General features: G+C 40.8%; 1 protein-coding gene across 9 annotated transcripts in view; it reads left to right on the top strand.

Annotated features, from left to right (window-relative positions):
- The window catches only part of LOC132402058 (zinc finger protein GLIS3-like), a 371,909-nt gene that overhangs the window by 332,177 nt on the left and 19,880 nt on the right, over nucleotides 1-19,852 (top strand). For 6 of the 9 annotated variants that reach the window (XM_059984584.1, XM_059984585.1, XM_059984583.1 and 3 more), the window contains one exon: nucleotides 18,305-18,483. In XM_059984584.1, coding sequence (XP_059840567.1) covers nucleotides 18,305-18,483 — 179 coding nt within the window. The remainder of the gene's footprint in view (nucleotides 1-18,304; nucleotides 18,484-19,852) is intronic. The other 3 variants (XM_059984590.1, XM_059984592.1, XM_059984591.1) reach the window with 1 other exon arrangement.

Below are 19,852 nucleotides of genomic sequence, written 5' to 3'. Positions count from 1 at the left end.
ATACTTGATCATTTCAAATTAAAAGAGAAAATTAAAGACTTCATGGAAATCATAGACACAGCAGGGGTCTTTGCTGTATTGTCTATCAAAAAGATGGTTCTGAACTGGCATGCCTGTTAAATAGTTGACTTTTACACAAAGACTTATAATGTTTTTTAAATATTCTGCACATTCCACAATACAAGGGAAAGAATCACCTGGCAGCAATTAGCCTATGATACGTTTTAAACTATAATAAAGGAGAATTTGGGTGCTTAATTCAAAACGTTCCCTGGAAGTGAAAAGCATAACTGTTTCCTGAGTATGTACTGACAGTGAGTTCCCTGGAGATAGGATCTCATAAAAGCAGCAAGGGGCCAGAAACTGTGCTGTGCTCAAACTTCATATTAACACAGCTTCAGCACTAAATGACAACTTTAATGGAATTCAGTCATATGACAAAGGTAATCAGGTTAGATAGCTTGAAAGTTTTAAATCATCTCATCTCTGATTTGTTCAAAAGATGAAAAGAATGGGGTCGATATACGTTTATACTTCATCCCCAGTAAAACTAAATAGAACTGTTGGTGAAGAGCTATAACCACTGCCAGATTGAAGATCTACTGTATCTATAGAGCTGGCAGGAATTAATCATAATTCCAAGCTGGACTTGTTTCATAACTGTGCCCAATTCACATCAGTGCCTTTTGACAGTGAACACAAGAATATTTGCCTGTACAACATTGACATGTTGGTTAAGATCAGAATGATGAAAGCAGCATTCCATCATCAAGGACCTGCACTGCCCAGACCATGCTTTCTTTTCTCTGCTGCCATCAGGAAGAAGGTCCAGGAGCCTCAGGACTCACAGCACCAAGTTCAGGAACAGTTAGTACTCCTTAACCATCAGGCTCATGAACCAGTGGGGATAACTTCACTTGCCCTATCACTGAACAGCTCCTACAACCTGTGGATCACTTTAAAGGACTCATCATCTCATGTTCTTGATACTTATTGCTTATTTATTCATCATTATTATTTACTTTTTTCTTTTCTATTTAGATAGTTTGTTACCTTTTCCACATTAGTCATTTGTCCATCCTGTTGGATGTGGTCTTTCATTGATTTTATTATGTTTGTTGTATTTACTGAGTATGCCACAAGAACATGTACTTTTGGATTGTATAGGGTGACATACATGCACTTGACTCTGAACTTTGATATTAGCTTCAAAGTTAGTTCAAGAAGTTGTGAATTGAAAACTTTAAAGGCTTCCCTGCTACCTGTACCATCAGGATAGAATAATAGCAGAAGCATTTGGAAGTGTCAGGGAAATATTCCAATTGCATCTTCATTAGATTGTTTGAAGTGCAGTAAGTACATTTGTAAGCAATACGAAGTCAGATACTTAGCCTCCAAATTAATAATCTTGGGTTGAGACCAGGGCAGGAGAAGGTGTTAAATAACCATATAACAATCACAGCATGGAAACAGGCCATCTCAGCCCTCCTAGTCCATGCCGAACTCTTAATCTCACCTAGTCCCACCTACCTGCATTCAGCCCGTAACCCTCCACTCCTTTCCTGTCCATATACCTATCCAATTTTACCTTAAATGACACAACTGAACTGGCCTCTACTACTTCTACAGGAAGCTCATTCCACACAGCTATCACTCTCTGAGTAAAGAAATACCCCCTTGTGTTTCCCTTAAACTTCTGCCCCCTAACTCTCAAATCATGTCCTCTCGTTTGAATCTCCCCTACTCTCAATGGAAACAGCCTATTCACGTCAACTCTATCTATCCCTCTCAAAATTTTAAATACCTCGATCAAATCCCCCCTCAACCTTCTACGCTCCAATGAATAGAGACCTAACTTGTTCAACCTTTCTCTGTAACTTAAGTGCTGAAACCCAGGTAACATCCTAGTAAATCGTCTTTGCACTCTCTCTAATTTATTGATATCTTTCCTATAATTTGGTGACCAGAATCCAAATGTTTTGGATGCATGAGAATCAAGTAATGTTCCAAAGCCCTGTTCTTTCCTTATGAATGCTTCAACCCGTGCTTGATTTCCTTTGGACCAGTGCACCACCTTAACCAGTCTGATGATGCAGTGATCCCACAATGTTATATGGGACAGAGTTCTGGGATTTTGACCCAGCAATGATGAAGGAACTGTGATGTATTTCCAAGTCAGGGTAGTGCATGACTTGGAGGACAACGTCCAGGTGGAGATGTTCTGATACTTTTGTTGATGTTATCCTGCTACCTGGTAGAGGTTGTGGCTTGGAAGGTACTAGGTAGTATATAGATGAGTTGCTGCAGTGCATCTTGTAGATGGTAGAAACTGCTAATACTGTGTGTCAGTGGTGGAGTTGAGTGGATAGTTGTGGATGGGATGCTTTTTAAACAGGCTGTTCTGCCCTGTATGATTTTCAACTTCTTGAGTGTTGAAGCTGTACTTTGCCATACAAATAGTGTGTATTCCATCACACTCCTGACTGAACATTATACTGTGGATAGTGGACAAGTTTGGGGGGAGGGGTGAAGAGGTGAGTTACTCATGCAGAATTCTTAACCTCTGACCTACTCTTGTCATTTTTATTTTGCATATAGCTACTCCAGTTTAGATTCTGATCAAAGGTAACCCCTAGGATATTGGTAGTGGGACATTCAGTGATAGTAATGCCATTGAATATCTGGAATAAAAGGTGGATTTTCTCACATTGTATATCATTATTGCTTGGCACATGTGCAGCATAAATGTTACTTGCCAACCATCAGCCCAGGCTTGGATATTGTCCAGGTTTTCCTTGTTTATGGAATGCTTCATTACTCAGGGAGCTATGAATGCTGTTGAATATTGTGCAATCAAGAGTGGAAAGTCTCTACTTGTGACCTATGAATCTAACAGAATAGATAAAAGGAACCTGTAGATATGATGTATTTAGATTTCGAGAAGGCCTTTGGGAAGAAATGGTAGAATGGCTTGGTAGTTAGTGCTCCTACTACACAGCTTCAGAGATTGTATTCAACCTTGATCTTTGGTGTTGTCCGTGTGAAGTCTTCACATTCACCCTGTGACTGTGTGAGTGTCGCACTGGAACACTCAAGTTTCTTCCCATGTTGCTGGTTAACTGGGTACTGTAAATTGCCCAGTGCATGTGTTGCAGGAGAATCAGGAGTTGATGGGGACTTGAGAGCACAAATGGATTAGTGTAGATGGGTGCTTAATGGTTAACATGGATATAATGAGCTGAAATGCCCATGTCTGTACTGAATAACATATATGTAAGCAGTTATTAAAAAACGCCTGAGACTGGTGATGATACACAGGGATGGATCCAGGATTATTTAATAGTTAGAGGCAGAGAGTATGAATAAAAAAAAATTAGGGTGCAGGGCTGTAACAGATGGGATGGCACGGGAAATGGGTTGGTGCCCACAACTATTCATAATCATCCTCAGCGATATGGAAGGTGTGGACTATTCGAAAGAACATTTGACATGAATCACATGAAGTTGAAGTGCAGGTGTAGCCAGCGGTTCAGAAGGCAGGCTCTACAGGTAGTCATCAGGTTAACACTGGGTCCTGTTGCTGAGAACTCTCCATAAGTGAGAAATGAACAAAAACAGTGTGTGACGGAGGATCAGAGAGACCGTTGTGACTGGGAGAGTGAGCGGGCATAGGAAGAGTGGCAGCAAATCGGCCTCACTGACGCAGTGAATCAGTGGGTGAGTCTGCTCAACGCACCCAGCTCTGCCTGACTCAACACTTTCCCGATCATGTGGCTCAGGGGCAGGGAGTGGGGAGAGAAGACATTCCCACCCACAGGAGATTTCTGCAATGGCAGATCCATCGCCATCAATTCTGCCAGTCTCTCAAATTCTAATTTGTATGGATGGAGTGTCAGGTGTTTGTAACCTGTGGAGGGCCTGTTCTGGCCTGTATTTCAAGAATATAAGAGTAAAAACAGATTTTCTGGATATTTATAGAGTCCAGATGAAATTGTATTTAGAATATTGTGTACTGATACCTAAAGAAGGATATATTTGTGGTAGAGGGAATGCCGCAACAGTCCACCGGATAAATTTGAGCAGCTGTCCTATGAAGAGAGACTAAACACACTGGATTTATAATTCAGAAGATCAGAAATGACCTCACTGAAATTTACAAAATTCTTGCAGGGTTTGACAGGATAGATACAGACGAGATGTTTCCATTGATTAGAGCTAGTGGTTCTAATTCAATGGAAATTCCATTCAAGTTTTCCAAGGTCAGTCTGAGCAGTAACTCTGGCCTCTCATGCCCACTAACACATCGATCGAATATGATCATCATGTATGTAATGGACACGTGTATCTGCTGCATGTTTACTCACTTCCACTGGAAAAAATACAGATCGAGAAGGAGGCCGTAGTTTATCCTCTGACCAAATTCAACTCTTCAGATATTGGCATCTCCCCGAGTACAATGTTTGGACTTTGTAGCTCTCTTAGCATAATTATTCTAAATGGTACAGAATCTCATGATCAAATGCTATGGCTGATACACTCTAGAATGCTAACTTGAGAAGGTGATCACTAGGTTGGTACTGAAAACGTTCATGCAGGATGATTTCACAGTTAATGCTGATGATGATCTTAGGGTCACCTAGCGAGATATTCTGCTTAGAGAGGTCCAGAGGTACAGCCTGTTAGACAATTATAATTTTGAGTTGGATATCAGCAATGTCATTTAGCCTTCGTGAAGAAGGCGGCAAAAAAACTAAACATAGTTATTCCAAAGGTATTGCAGGGTGTATTACCACTAATGTTCATACTCAAAATGAGGGGACGTTCAAAGTAAATTTATTATCAAAGTACATATACGTTGCCATATACTACCCCGAGATTCATTTTTTTGCAACCATTTACAGTAGACCAAAGAAATACAATATAATCAATGAAAAGCCACAAATTAAGACTGACAATCAATGTGAAAAAGTAGGCAATCTTTGCATATAGAAGTAGTAATAAAAATTAATAAATTAATACGGAGAACAGGAGTTGGAGAGTCCTTGAAAGTGAGTCCATAGATCGTGCAGTCAGTTCAGAGTTGCAGTGAGTGAAATGATCCATACTGGTTCAGGAGTTTAAGGGTTGAAGGGTAATAACTGTTCCTGAACTTGGTGGTGGGACCTAAGGATCCTATAACTCCTTCCTGATGGCAGCAGCAAGAAGAGGACATGGCCAGGATGGTGGGCGTCCTTGATGATGTATGCTGCTTTCTTGTGACATTTCCTTGTAGATGTGCTCAGTGGTGGGTGGGTTTTGCCTGTGTTGAACTGGGCCATATCCACCATTCTTTGTAGGTTTTTCCATTCTTAGGCATTGCTGACTCCACATCAGGCTGTGATACAACCAGTCAGTTTCTCTGTTGTGCATCTATAGAAGATTGACAAAGTATTAGATGTCAAGCCAGACCTGTATATTCTTCTGAGAAACAGAGCCTAAAATGCAAGGCTCCAGAAATTAAGACAACTAAGAGGTGGTCATGGACAGCAGAGGGGTGGCTACAGAATTGATTTGAGTCATTGGACTGGGCTCTGTTCAAGAACTCATCCAAGGATCTGAATGACTACACTAGAGTTGTAACAGACTTTATAAAAACAGCTGTAGATCAGTGTGTCCCCACAAAACCATTCAGGGTCTAAGTTGGATGAACCTTGAAATCTGGAACTTGTTGAGGGCCAGATTAGAGGCATTCAAGTCTGGAGATTAAGAACCCTACAAGAGGAGCAGATATGGTCAATGGAAAGCCATTTGATGGGCGAAGTGGAGATTTTGAACAAGAATGGTATCAACGAGGGACACTTGACAGCTGTGGCAGAGTTTGAATGCCATAACCTCCTACAACGCTAAATCTTGCAATGTAGGGGACAGCAGAGCTTCACTTCCAGAGGAGCTCAATGCCTTCTGTGCTTGATTTGATCACCTAAACAGGGAGGAACCATCGTGCACCCCGACATCTACTGATGACCCTTTAGTCTCAGGATCTGAAGGTGACGTGAAGGGGGTGGATCCGAGGAAAGCATCCGGTTTAGACAGAGTACCTGGCCAGATACTGAGGACATATGCTGACCAGCTGGCGGGTATGTTCACAAATATCCTCAGCTTCTTGCTGTGGCAGGGTGTGGTGCCCACCTGCTTCAAGCACGCTTCAAACATACTGGTGCCTAAGAAGAGTGTGATAACCTGCATCAATGTACCCAGCAGCACTTATATCCACAGTAATGAAGTGTTTCGAGAGGCTGGTGTTGAAACATATCAGCTGCTGTCTGAGTGGCAACTTCGATCTGTTCCAATTTACCGACCAGAGCAACAGGTCCACAGCAGACGCCATTTCATTGGCTCTTCACACAATCCTGGAACATCTGGACAGCAAAGATGCACACATCAAGATGCTCTTTATCAGTTACAGCTCAATAACGCCAAGCCCCAGGCCTCAATACTCCCTGTGCAATTGGATCTTTGATTTCCTCACTTGCAGACCCCAGCCAGTTCAAATTGGCAAAAACATCTCTTCCACAATCTCCATCAACACAGGTGTACCACAGGGATGTGTACCTTAGCCCCCTGCTCTACTTGCTCCACGCCAATGATTGTGTGGCTAAGTACAGCTCCAACACCATATTCAATTTTGCTGATGGCGCCACTGTTGTGGGCCGTATCAAAGGTGGTGATGAATCAGCATTCAGGAGAGAGTTTAAAAATATGGCTGAGTGGTGTCATGAGAACAAACTCTCACTCAAAGTCAGCAAGACCGAAAAACTGATAGTAGACTTCAAGGGGGGGAAACCAGAGGTCCATTAGCCAATCCTCATTGGAGGATCAGTACCTTTAAATTCCTGGGTGTTACTACCTCAGACCCATCATATCCAGGACCCATCATATAAATATTATTGTGAAGAAAGCACCACAACACCTCTACTTCCTCAGGAGTCTGTGGAGGTTCAGCATGTGATGAAAACCCTTGGCAAATATCCATAGATGTGTGGTGGAAAGTGTGCTGACTGGCTGCATTATGGCCTGGTCTGGGAACACGAATGCCTTTGAATGGAAAATCCTACAAAAGGTAGTAAATTTGGCACAGTACATCATGGATAAAGTCCTCCCAACCATTGAGCATACCTACATGAAACTCTGTTGTAGGAAAGCAGCATCCATCATCAAAGATCCTCACCACCCAGGCCATGCTCTTTTATTATTGCTGCCATCAGGTAGAAGGCACAAGTGCCACAGGACTCGCACCACCAGGCTCAAGGACAATTACTACCCCTCAACCATCAGGCTCTTGAACAGAAGATGATAACTACACTCATCTATTGAGATGTTTCCACAACCAATGATCTCACTTTAAGGACTCTTTATCTTGTTATTTCAGACTCTCATTATTTATTTCCATTTACAGTATTTATATTTTCATTTGCACAGTTTGTTGTCTTCTATGCTCTTGCTCTTTCATTGACAATACCCAATAGGTGCAGGAGTAGGCCACTCGGCCCTTTGAGCTCGCACCGCCATTCAATTTGATCATGCCTGATCATCTACAGTCAGTAACCTGTTCTTGCCTTCTCCCCATATCCCTTGACTCCGCTGTCTTTAAGAGCTCTATCTAACTCTTTCTTGAAAGCATCCAGAGACTTGGCCTCCACTGCCTTCTGAGGCAGAGCATTCCACATATCCACAACTCTCTGGGTGAAAAAGTTTTTCTTCAACTCTGTTCTAAATGGCATACCCCGATTCTTAAATTGTGGCCTCTGGTTCTGGACTCCCCAACATAGGGAACATGTTTCCTGCCTCTAGCATGTCCAACCCCTTAATAATCTTATATGTTTCAATCAGATCCCCTCTCATCCTTCTGAATTCCAGTGTATACAAGCCCAGTCGCTCTAATCTTTCAACATATGACAGTCCCGCCATCCTGGGAATCAACCTCGCTGCAGTCCCTCAATAGTAAGAATGTCCTTCCTCACATTTGGAGACCAAAACTGAACACAATACTCCAGGTGTGGTCTCTCCAGGGCCCTGTACAGCTACAGAAGGACCTCTTTGCTCCTATACTCAACTCCCCTTGTTATGAAGGCCAACATGCCATTAGCTTTCTTCACTGCCTGCTGTACCTGCATGCTTACTTTCAGTGACTGACGAACAAGGACACTTAGATCTCATTGTACTTCCCCTTTTCCTAACTTGACACCATTTAGATAGTAATCTTCCTTCCTGTTCTTGCCTCAAAGTGGATAACATTAAACTGCATCTTTCCGCTCACCCAACCTTTCCAAGTCACCCTGCATTCTCCTAACATCCTCTTCATATTTCACACTGCCACCCAACTTTGTGTCATCTGCAAGTTGATCCTGTTTACAATTACTGTTCTATAGATTTGCTGAGTATGGCCACAAAAAATAAATCTTACGGTTGTATGTGGTGACGTATATGTATTCTGATAATAAATTTTACTTTGGACTTTAAAGAAAGTAGAAGCACCACTGTGCTCTAATTGTAATAACACTTACATGCTGGTCCCAGGACAGACCCTCTGATATATCACCAAGGAATTTAAAGTTACTGACCCTCTCCACCTCCAATCCCCTAATGAGGACTGATGTATGGACCTCTGGTTTCCTCCTCCTATAATCAATAATCAGCTCTTTAGTTCTGTGGACAATGAGTGAGAGATTGTTGTTGTGCCAAAATTCAACCATATTTTCAGTCTCTCTCTTATATGCTGTTTCATCACCACTTTTGATTCGGCCAACACCTCTGGTGTCATCTGCTACTTAGCCATGAAGCCCATGGCTTGAAGTTTTTTATCTTAGTCAATAACTGGCTAAGGGACAAGTGTGCTTGTTATGTCAGGACTGCACATCAGGTATGTCCACATCTGATTCTTAAATATATGTACATAAGAATTAGTAGCAGAACCAGGGAATTTGGCCTTTTAAATCTGTTCTACTTAAATTCCACTTTTCCACACTGTCGCAATATCCTTGAATCCTTTTAATATCCAGGCATCAATCAGTTCCTTTTCTGAATGAATTCAATAATGACTGAGCCTTCATAGCTCAGTGGGGTAGAGAATTCCAAAAAAATTCCCCTCACCTGGATATTAAATGGCCTACACCTTAATCTGAGACAGAGATTCCTGGTTTGAAACTCTGCAGCCAAATGAAGCTTCCTTCTGAATAGACACGATAAGAAATTTATGTTTTATTGAAATCACTTCTTATAAGCTCAGCTTTTCCAGAGAGTTTGATTTGCTTATTTCCAGCAAGGCTGCATTTTTACCTCATTTTGAGGATAGCCAATTAAAATGGGACCCTCCATTACCGAAGAACAGAGAAATGGAAATTGTGAGTTTTTTCCCCATGCGTCACCTGACTTAAAAGTTGGTCTTGGATAATGAAAATGCCTGACTTGCTTTAAAGTTTGTCTAACAGTTCTTTTGAGTACAAGTTACAGCTTTTAAGTGTATTGATAACAATGTGTGATATTGGTTTGTTGTTTAATTGCCTCCTGGTTAAGCAATGGCTCAATTTTACAATTACCGTCCTTGTTTTTCAATGCCTCCATGATCTCACCCCTTCCTATCCCCATTAACTCCTCTAAAATATCTGCACTCCTTTAAATCAGCCTTTATTCTACAATTCTACATCTGCCAAGATCCAAGATCCAAATCTCTGGAAGTCACTTCCTAACTCCTTTCACCTTACAATTTTATTTCCCTCTTTAAAAAGCTCCTTAAAACCATTCTATTTGATCATTTTTAGTCTTTTATGTGATGGCATTAATTTAATGTCAAAGTCGAGTTAGTTGTCACACTCACAAGTACATGTGTGAATTGGTACAATGAGAAACTAACTTAAGATCATAAGACTATAAGATATAGGGGGCACAGGTAGGCCATTTAGTCCATCGAGTCTGCTCCACCATTCAATCATGGGCTGATTCAATTCTACCAGTCATTCCCACTCTCCTGCCTTCTCCCCATACCCTTTGATGCCCTGGCTAATCAAGAACCTATCTATCTCTGCCTTAAATGCACCCAATGACTTGGCCTCCACCGCCATTCATAGCAACAAATTCCACAGATTTACCACCCTCTGACTAAAGTAATTTCTTTACATCTCTGTCCTAAATGTATATCCTTCAATCCTGAAGTCCTGCTCTCTTGTCCTAGACTCCCCTACCATGGGAAATAACTTTGCCATATCATATCTAATCTGTTCAGGCCTTTTAACGTTCAGAATGTTTCTATGAGATCCCCCCTCATTCTCTTGAACTCCAGGGAACACAGCCCAAGAGCTGCCAGATGTTCCTCATACGGTAACCCTTTCATTCCTCGAATTATTCTCATGAATCTTCTCTGAACCCTCTCCAATGTCTGTATATTCTTTCTAAAATAAGGAGCCCAAAACTACACATAACACTCCAAGTGTGGCCCCACAATTGATAAATGAAAGAGTTGATATCTCCCTTGGCAGGGGTGTCTAGAATCCTAAGACATAGGAACAAAACAATGTCATTCATACCATTGAGTCTGCTCAGCCATTCGATAATGGCCGATTTATTATTCCATCTCAATTTTTTTGTTCCCTGTCCTCTCCCTGTAACCTTTGACATCTTGGGAATCAACAGCCTATCAACTTCCACTTTAAGTTACTTGACCTCCACAGCTGTCTGTGGCAATTAATCCCACAGCATCACCACCATCTATTGGCTACAGAAATACTTATTTATTTCTGTTCTAAAGTGACATCCTTTTATTCTGAGGCTGTGCCATCTAGTGCTAGACTCACCCATATTGGAAACTTGCTCTCTATCTCCACTCTGTACTTTCAATATTTGGTAGGTTTCAACGAGATCCTTCTCATCCTTATAAACTCCAGTGGATACAAGTCCAGAGCCATTAAATGCTCCTCTCGTTTCAATGAGCCCTTTCATCCCCAATTTTATTCTCATAAATGGCCTCTGTATTTTTCAACACCAGCAGATCCTTCTTTAGATATTAGGGCTGAAATAATCTCAGAAGCATCTGCCATTGCTGCTGTACCATTCATTCCATCTAGAGTCTCTTTACAGTCAACTTTGGCTAGCTCCTGTCTCCTGCATCTGTAATTATCTTTACTCAACAGTAATTCCAATACATCTGATTTTTATCCTCTCCCTCTCAAACTGAAGGATAAATTCAATCATATTATTATCACCATCTCCTAGAGGCTCCTTTAATCTTCCTAATCAAACCTAGTTCATTACAAAATACTAAATCCAGAATTGCCTTTTTCCCTAGAGGGCTCGTCTACAAGCTGTTCTAAAGTGCCATTTCACAGGCATTCTACAAATACTTCTCTTAGGATCCAGTGTCAACCCGATTTTCCTAGTCTGCCTGCATATTGAATTTCCCCATGACCACCATAACATTGCCTTTCTTACTGTCTTTGCTGTCTCCTTTGTACCCCACATCCTGGCTACCATTAGATGGCTTGTATTTAACTCCAATCAGTACCTTTTTACCTTGCAGTTTCTTAACTCTACCCACAAAGATTCTATATCTAATCCTATGTCACTTCTTGCTTTGGGTTTGATGCATTTATTTTTTTTACCAACTGAGTCATCCTGTCCCCTTTTGCCTTTCTTTTTGAGAGAATGTGTGTTCTTGGATGTTTAGCTCCCAGCTGTGATCTTCTGTATATGACTCTGTGATGCCTATGTCATCGTACCTGCTAATTTCTAACTGCTATAAACTCATCTACCTTGTTTTAATATGCCGTGTGCCTTCAGTCCTGTACTCACCAACCATCTTCTCAGATTTGACTACATGTTGCCTGAAGTTAAATTCTTATACCCTTGTAAAATTTCTGACTTAGCTTCGCAATAAGGGTTTGGACATTTAGGTCAGGCATGAGAAATTCTTTGAAATTCTCTGCCCCCGGAGATGTACTGGCTTTTTTAGCTGAGTACCTTTAAGGCAAAGTTTGATTTTGTTTTTGGATGTATGGGGAATCATGCAAGAAGGTGTCCTGGATGGAAAGGTCAGCCATGACCTTGTTGAGTAGTGGATCAGGCATGATGGGATGAAGGAACACTTCATTTGTTCTGTTCATATGTTTTTAAGCGTTTCAGATATGGATGGGCACTGTTCAGTAGCTCTCTGGATGAATTTTGATAGCGTCTTTGAACAATTTGGTTCTGGAGTCTTCCAGGAGACAATATTTACAAGGTATCTGGCCAAGTATTTGGATCGGACAGTAGTGGAGAGATGCAAGTCTAATACAGGCAAATGGAATTACCATAGATCGGCATCACAGTTGGCGTGTTCGCCCACAAAATTCTTGACTGATTGTACTCTCCCCCAAGCTCGCTGATACATATCAGTGTTCCTATTGAATTTCGTGACGAGGTTAGCCAAGTCAACATGAGAGTCATAGTCAAACTTAGGACCTCTGATCTCTGCCAAATGTATGGGTAGAGTTTAAACTTGCTGCATTGTAAGCATTCTGGATTGCTGTCTTAGAAATCAAAAACAGCTTTCATTTACTTAATGCCCTTAACACTGTAAAATATCTCAAGGTGCTTCTACAAGCACGATGTAACAAGGAACATACTGTCCACATGAAAGCTGCTTACTACTGTTACACTGTTAATTTCTAGATGTTATTTTTTATGACAAGTTTCATTCTGAAATAATGATCAAATAACCTATCTTTGCAAATTCCTGTGGAGGTTAGAACCTGAATGCAGTTTCTTAGGAAGTTAGTGATAGAATTAGGACAAAGTGTTTAGCAAATGTTAGATGTTTTCAATTCACACAGAGCCAAGCCTTGCTGAGCCAAACTCACACCTGGAATCATCCCACATGCTTACCTGGTCTAAATCCGGAGTGCTTATCACACTGGACCAAAGCAGCCCAAGCTTACTACATGGTCTGGTTGGCATTAGGACTTCTGACAGTGCAGTAAGGAAGACCTGCCCTGAAAATTCACTGAAAACTTTGAGAGAGCTCTGCACCTACCGTTGTTAGCATTTAGAGATGTAAATGCAATTTAACAGATTTTAAATGTCTCTGAATGTCAGACATTGAAGATCTATTAAAATGGAAATACACTCAGTGGCCACTTTATTAGGTTCCTCCTGTACCTAATAAAGTGGCCATTGACTGTATGTTCATGGTCTTCCGGTGCTGTAGCCCATCCACTTCAAGATTCGGTATATTATGCCTTCAGAGATGTTCTTCTGCACACCTCTGTTGTAATGAGTGTTTATCTGAGTTACTGTCAGCTTGAACCAATCTGGCACTCTCCCCTGACTTCTCTCATTAACATGGCATTTTCACCCACAGAACTGCTGCTCTGGATTTTTTTTGTTCTTCTCTCACAATTTTCTGTAAACTCTAGAGACTGTTGTGCATGAAAATCCCAGGAGATAAGCAGTTTCTGATATACTCAAACCATCCCGCCAGGCTCCAACAATCATTCCACGGTCAAAGTCACTCAGATCGCATTTCTTCCCCATTCTGATGTTCGGTCTAACAACTGAACCTCTTGACCATGTCTGCATGCTCATGCATTGAGTTGCTGCTACATGATTGGCTGTTCAAATATTTGCATTAACAAGCAAGTGTTTAGGTGTACCTAATAACGTGGGTATTGAGCGTAAACATTGCTTAGAAAAGAAAGTTAACTAAAACAGAAGTAACTACATTGGCTGTGATAATGGAAACATCACCAGTACATTTGGCATGAGGGAGATTGCAGAGCTTCTACCCAAGGCCAGGTTTTGGTGTGAATCTGTTTTACCAGCTAAAAAGGATCATATCTTGCAAGTTTTTCTGGTGGTTGCAAATGGAATTTTGCACTCAGCCATTTGATTGGCCATAAATCCTTTGTGTTCTTTGAATCACAGACGTCTGAGACTGGCAGCAAAGATGCCCCATCTCTGATAGTAAAAATGTAGAATCCAGCCTCGTTGGGATTCCCCAGCACAGGAAAGAGGAAGTCACCTTTCAAATCCTATGCTGACTAAAATTTAGGCCTGTAGTTTTGGAGAAAAAGTTATGTTTTAAATTATTTCTACAAAGCTTCACCCATAGATTTGCCTATCAGAGGGATTTTCAGCAGCGTCTTCCACAGTATACCGTCTAGACCAGGCATGGGCAAACTACGGCCCGTGGACCATATGCGGCCCGTTAAGCTTTTTAATCTGGCCCGCAGAACTTGATGGAATTATATTAATAAACCTTGTTAACGTTTTTTCCCCAGCGTTTTCCCAATAGATGACGCACTCTATATACATTTGTGGCGACCCATTTCCTGGCACATCCGAACCGGCTCACAATTAGCCAGCATTCCGGCTAAGAGAGATAGCCTACGGGGGTTTGCGAGCACAGAGCTTTGGAGCCTCTGCACCACGGGGGGCAGGTTGAGGGAGGCTTAAAAGTGAAGCTGGGGATTTCGAATAAAGTTTTTTTTCTTCGACTGCAGTTACCGACTCCGTGTCGTAATTTTAGCGCTGCAAGTAGCACACCGCTACACATTGACCTTTGTTGAGGTGCAGCGTATTACTCCACATTTGCGCTTTACTCTTTGTTCGGCTCGACCTATTTGTGTGAACAGGCGTTCAGCGTCATGAACATCAACAAAGCCAGCCACAGATCCAAGTTAACTGACCAACACTTCAGATCCATCCTGAGAATCACCACAACAAAACTAAATCCAGACTTTGATACGCTGGCTAAAAAGGGAGACCAACAACACTGTTCCCACTGAAATTAAAGATAAGTTTCTTCGTTGTGTTATGTAAAAAATGCATTTGAAAATATTTTTTTCAATAAGCCTTACATGTTACATGTCATTTCTGTTAAGTGATGGACATGAGTAGTGTGCAGGTGCATGTACGTTCTCAAAATAAAAAATGCGCACCAGATCAAATAACGCGCTCCGCATACTGGCGCGCTCTCACTGTTCTGTCATTGTGCGGGTCGTTGTTGAGTTTTGGCACAGGGGACAATTGAATAAGAAGGAGCAGGACAAGTAGACCTGCATCTCCTACCATTTTTGAAATAAAGACAGTCAGGAGGAGAGTGATGATGATAATATCTTGAAGGATAACAGAATCTTCAGTGCTTTAAAATAATAACTGTTACCATTAAAAAAAGCTGTATTTTATTTATTTAATTTTCAGTGTTTTAAAAGTCATTTCAATAAATAGCTAAATACCATGGGACTTCAAAGACAGATATTTTGTTGTAATGCATTTGTTCATTTTCAATTGAAATTAAAGCACATGTTTTCTACATATCCCATGATATTTTATTTTTTCTTATGAGGTGTATTACCAAAACACTCCGTCCATCTGCTCCTGGTCCGGCCCCCCTGTCAAATTTTAGAACCCTTTGTGGCCCACAAGTCAAAAAGTTTGCCCACCCCTGGTCTAGACTCATGGTCTGAATATGAGCCAGGTAAATATTAGAAGAGCCCATGCCTTGACACTGACTGGGACCTTGGTCCAATGCAATACAGTTAATGTGGTTTTATTTGTCTTTTTTTACCCACAAATGACCTGCAAAACCTTAATATTTGCTTCAAGCTTAAACATATATTCCTATTGGACAACATAGACAACTCAATAAACCTAATTAATCTCTGTGCTCTGCACCATGGAGTCAAAAAGCATAGCAGCTTCCCAACAGTGCTATACCTGAGATAGGGTCACTAAGTTTCTTATGCTTTTGTACAAGGAAACCAAAGTATTTTGTGCAACATCACAAAACGGTTGGGAATTATTGATGTTAAGTCTGGTCTTTGATACTGCCACATAATTTTCTTCAAGATGAGTGTGGACCACATGGTGCTTCCAAACTTATAACAAGGTCATTTAGCAAAGAATACAGTCATTGATTTCCCCTCCAATTCCTTCCCTTTACAAGATTCATTTCTTGTGGAGGGGATAAATATCTATCAAGCAGAGACCAATTATGAAAGAATAAACTTTATCAGGCTTCCAGTTGGGTACAGGTATCAGTTTTAACCAACATTTCATTGACAAACTCTGCCTAGGCATGGCTAGTCTGGTGGTATATATATCCCTGTTGTACATCTGTCTTGATTGGTTAGTCCTCATCAAATGAGGTTTCCAGTGTCCCACCTAGTTTACAATCAAATTCCAGTCCTTACTTAGAGCGAGATCTTCGTCTTTATTAAAATTCTTTTCCTCTAATTTTATTTCAATGGCTTCCTTCACCAGGTGGCCCCAAAGGCCATTGGCATGGTGCAGTAGTTTTGTGCCATCGAAGTCAGTCCAATGGCCATTACGAGTGCAATGTTCTGCTCCTGCCGATTTGTTCGGGTAACCCTATTATCTTTTTATCATATGCTGAACAGCAATTATGGGCTCACTGCTGTAGTGATGTTCTGCTCTATTTTCCGTAGAGTTAAGATATTCTATTCATGCTAGAAAGGAACTCTCACTGAGCTAAAATATCAAAATGTCCTAACTTTGAAAAATTGATGGGTTGAAGAGATGTGAAGTATTAACTTTGTAAAATGGTAGAAAAGTTTGAGATCAATGTGACCAAGAGCATGGGAAGAAATAATCCTTCATGTGTCTCTTTGTGTGATAGTTCACACTGATGGTTTATTGCCATAAATTGTTTTATTATCACAACTGACTAGCCACTTTGTAATGTGAATAAGGCTGAGTTTAAAAGAAGACAGCAGAAACAATGAAGAAAAGTCAACCTCTGAGCATTGGAGGGAAAAATAAAACTGGCTTCATTTTGAAGACATTAAAAAACTATTAAATTTGCTTGAAATAAAAATTAAAGCACTGTTTCAATTAAAAATACTGAAATTACAGCTCCTATGCCATTTCTCAAACATACGATCCTGCCATCTTTCTTCTCTGCTGAAGTAGAATAGTATAGACTGGATAGGCAGAACCCACAACATAATGTTGGGGAATCCCAGCACAGCTGGACTTCTGTGCTGGATACTACTGGAAGCTCACCAGTAGGGTAGAGTGGTAAATGTACAGGCATCTGTCATTCAGCAGAGCCGCGTTCTGTGGTATTTCTGTGTAAATCTGGGCTGTATCCCACCAGTTCCCTTTGGAGTCATCAGCCACAGCCAGCTCTATTCAGGTCAGTATGTTCATTTTGATAGTTCAAATATCAATGCAGATCTTTGGAGAAGAGGTTTTCCTGCTAACCTCAGCCCCAGTGCTGAAAAAAAAAGCTGTATAAGTTCTGTACCAATGTCAGTGTTCCTTTTATTTGTGGTTTAACATGGGTAAATGTTATGCCAGAGCTGTACATTGGCAGAGCTGATAGACTTGCACCTCCAACTGAGTGGGCTTCCCCTGCCTTTCCCTATTCTAAATTGGCAGGTTAACTGCCCACTTTAAGCTGCCTCTAATTAATTGGGTGATAAAATCTTGGGGGTGGAGTTAGAATTAATTGGGATACAGGGAGATTTAAATGGAAGTAATGTAGGATTAATGTAGATCAGTGGTTGATGTGAACTTGGTGAGGTAAAGGGCTTGTTTCCATGTGCGTAACTTTACGTCACCCAAAGTAAAGATCCATGCTCTGGCAAAGCTGCAACTGATGGAAAGTTAAGGAAAATGAGGCATGGTTATGTTGAGTGTTCAAGATGAGAGGTTTCTGTTTTGTGGTTTGCATCACCATATCTTTGTGCACCTGAAAGCAGTGTTTGGTAATAACTCTTTATAAATGGATCCCCCTCACCTCTAGTCTTCAAACCATCTGTTGCCATAACAAGTGTCTTTTGGTACCACGGCTGCTTCTGCTAAAACTGCAGAAAAAAATAGGTCTTAAGAATTATAAGGATTTCACCAAAAAAGAGAAAATGGGGGGTGGAGGGGAATAACAGTACCTTAGATGATGGCAGCCTGTGAAAAGTTTTTTTCCACCGTCAGACTTAAAATCTGCTTTAAATATTGCGAAGTAGCCCATGCTACCATAGAGATTTTACAAGTAAGCAATGTGTTTGAAATTGATTAAAGGTTTTAGTTTTACTAAGTTTATGTAAATAAAGTGCACCATGCCTGTTAAGTTGTTTTAGTCACCTTCTCCTAAAACAATATATTGGAAAATGAGGTGCACTGCAAATCAAGCATGTGATGACTGTCTGGTGAGTCCTTTTTTTCACAAAAAGCAAGCTTCTATGCTGTTGGTAAAGTTTTGGGAAAACGGAGCCAATTACATGCATTTTAGGTATGTGCTCTATTGGATTGCTAAAAAGGAAATATTTCCTTGCAGGGATGGATCTGTTGTTCTTCCTTTCTCTTCTCTAGCCAGTCCACGGAAAATGTTAGCTCCAGCATTGCTACAGAAACATGGTTCTCACTCACCTCAACCAACAAGCAATCAACTCAACACAGGGCAACATAAATCCTACCCAGTTTTTCAAAGTCAACTGATGCAACCCATTCAATCAGGTACTTTGAAATATTTTCTTTGGGAGAATACTGTATAAGCATAAAGTATGAAAATGTGCCAGGATAAGTAATAAATGTAACTTATGTGAAGTAAATTAAAATGATCTTGAATACTGTTTTTAAGAAGTTTCTTTCTTCTGGCAGACATTTTAATGTTCATGGATAATAAAAATTATATTAATTCAGTTATTTATATTCAAAAAAACCACTGGATCTGGTGATGTTCTAGATGAGAATAGCAATACGGTGTGATATTGGCCCAGATATTGCTCAGTCTTGATACATTATCTCTCATTACTCACATATTAATTAGTTGCTATAGATTTTTCACAGGTTTGGTAAGAGGAGACTTTTTCTTCCCACTCTGGTGTTGTTCCAGGTCTCATGTTTTTTATGGGAGAACTGCACTATGACTGAGCACTGTTTTCTTTACAAATTCCAGAAAGGCAAAGAAGGTTCTAAACTGAATCCCCAATTTGTGCTCAGCTATTTTGGCAGAGTTACAATTAGTTTTGACCATTAGACTTGAGAAAAATCAACCAGAGTTGCACCATTTGTCTTGGAAATTCAGAATAGGATCAGCATGCTGTTAGGTTCAGAACCACAGACAAAACTTCAACCACTTATAATAACGGTCCAAGACTATGATGGTGCAGTGGAATTGCCATTGTTTTGGGAATGTCCTTGGAAGGCTGTGCTAGATTTTGGTGACCATGCTTTCGACCAAGAAGGTTGCAGGCATAAAGTGAGTCTGGATCCCCAATTGCTAATTAATCTGACTAGCATTGCTATTTACCAGTAAGGTACAAGGCATGCATGAAGCCCAATAAATGTTTACAAGCAGAGACAGTGTGTAGTGAGACAGGCAGATGATAGGGCAAAATTGCAGTCAGCGGGGTGAGTTGTAGTGTAAAAGGGGGACAAAATCGAAAAGGGTGATGAATACAGAAATGAAGGTGTTATACAGTAACCCAAGGATCCATATTGTATTGAAAGGACAGGCAGATAAAGAGAGGGGGTGATGTGACTGTTGGTAAAGAGAAAAATGAAATCATATCCTTAGAAAGAGATTACATAGAATCTTTGTGGGAAGAGTTAAAAAACTGCAAGGGTAAATAGACCATGACTGGAGATACATACAGGCCTCTGAACAGTAGCCAGAATGTGGGCTACAGATTACAATGGGAGATAGAAAAGGCATGTCAAAAGGGCAATGTTTTGATAGCTGTGGAGATAGAAATATGCAGGGGGATTGGGAATATCAGGTTGGCCCTGGAGCACAAGAGATAGAATTTGTAGAATGCCTATGGGATGGCATTGGTTGAGCCCATTATGGGATCAGCTATTCTGGTTGGGTGTTGTATTAGGG

The sequence above is a fragment of the Hypanus sabinus genome, chromosome 11 (assembly GCF_030144855.1).
Source record: "Hypanus sabinus isolate sHypSab1 chromosome 11, sHypSab1.hap1, whole genome shotgun sequence".
Lineage (NCBI taxonomy): Eukaryota > Metazoa > Chordata > Chondrichthyes > Myliobatiformes > Dasyatidae > Hypanus > Hypanus sabinus.
This window is presented reverse-complemented; position numbering and strand designations above follow the sequence as displayed.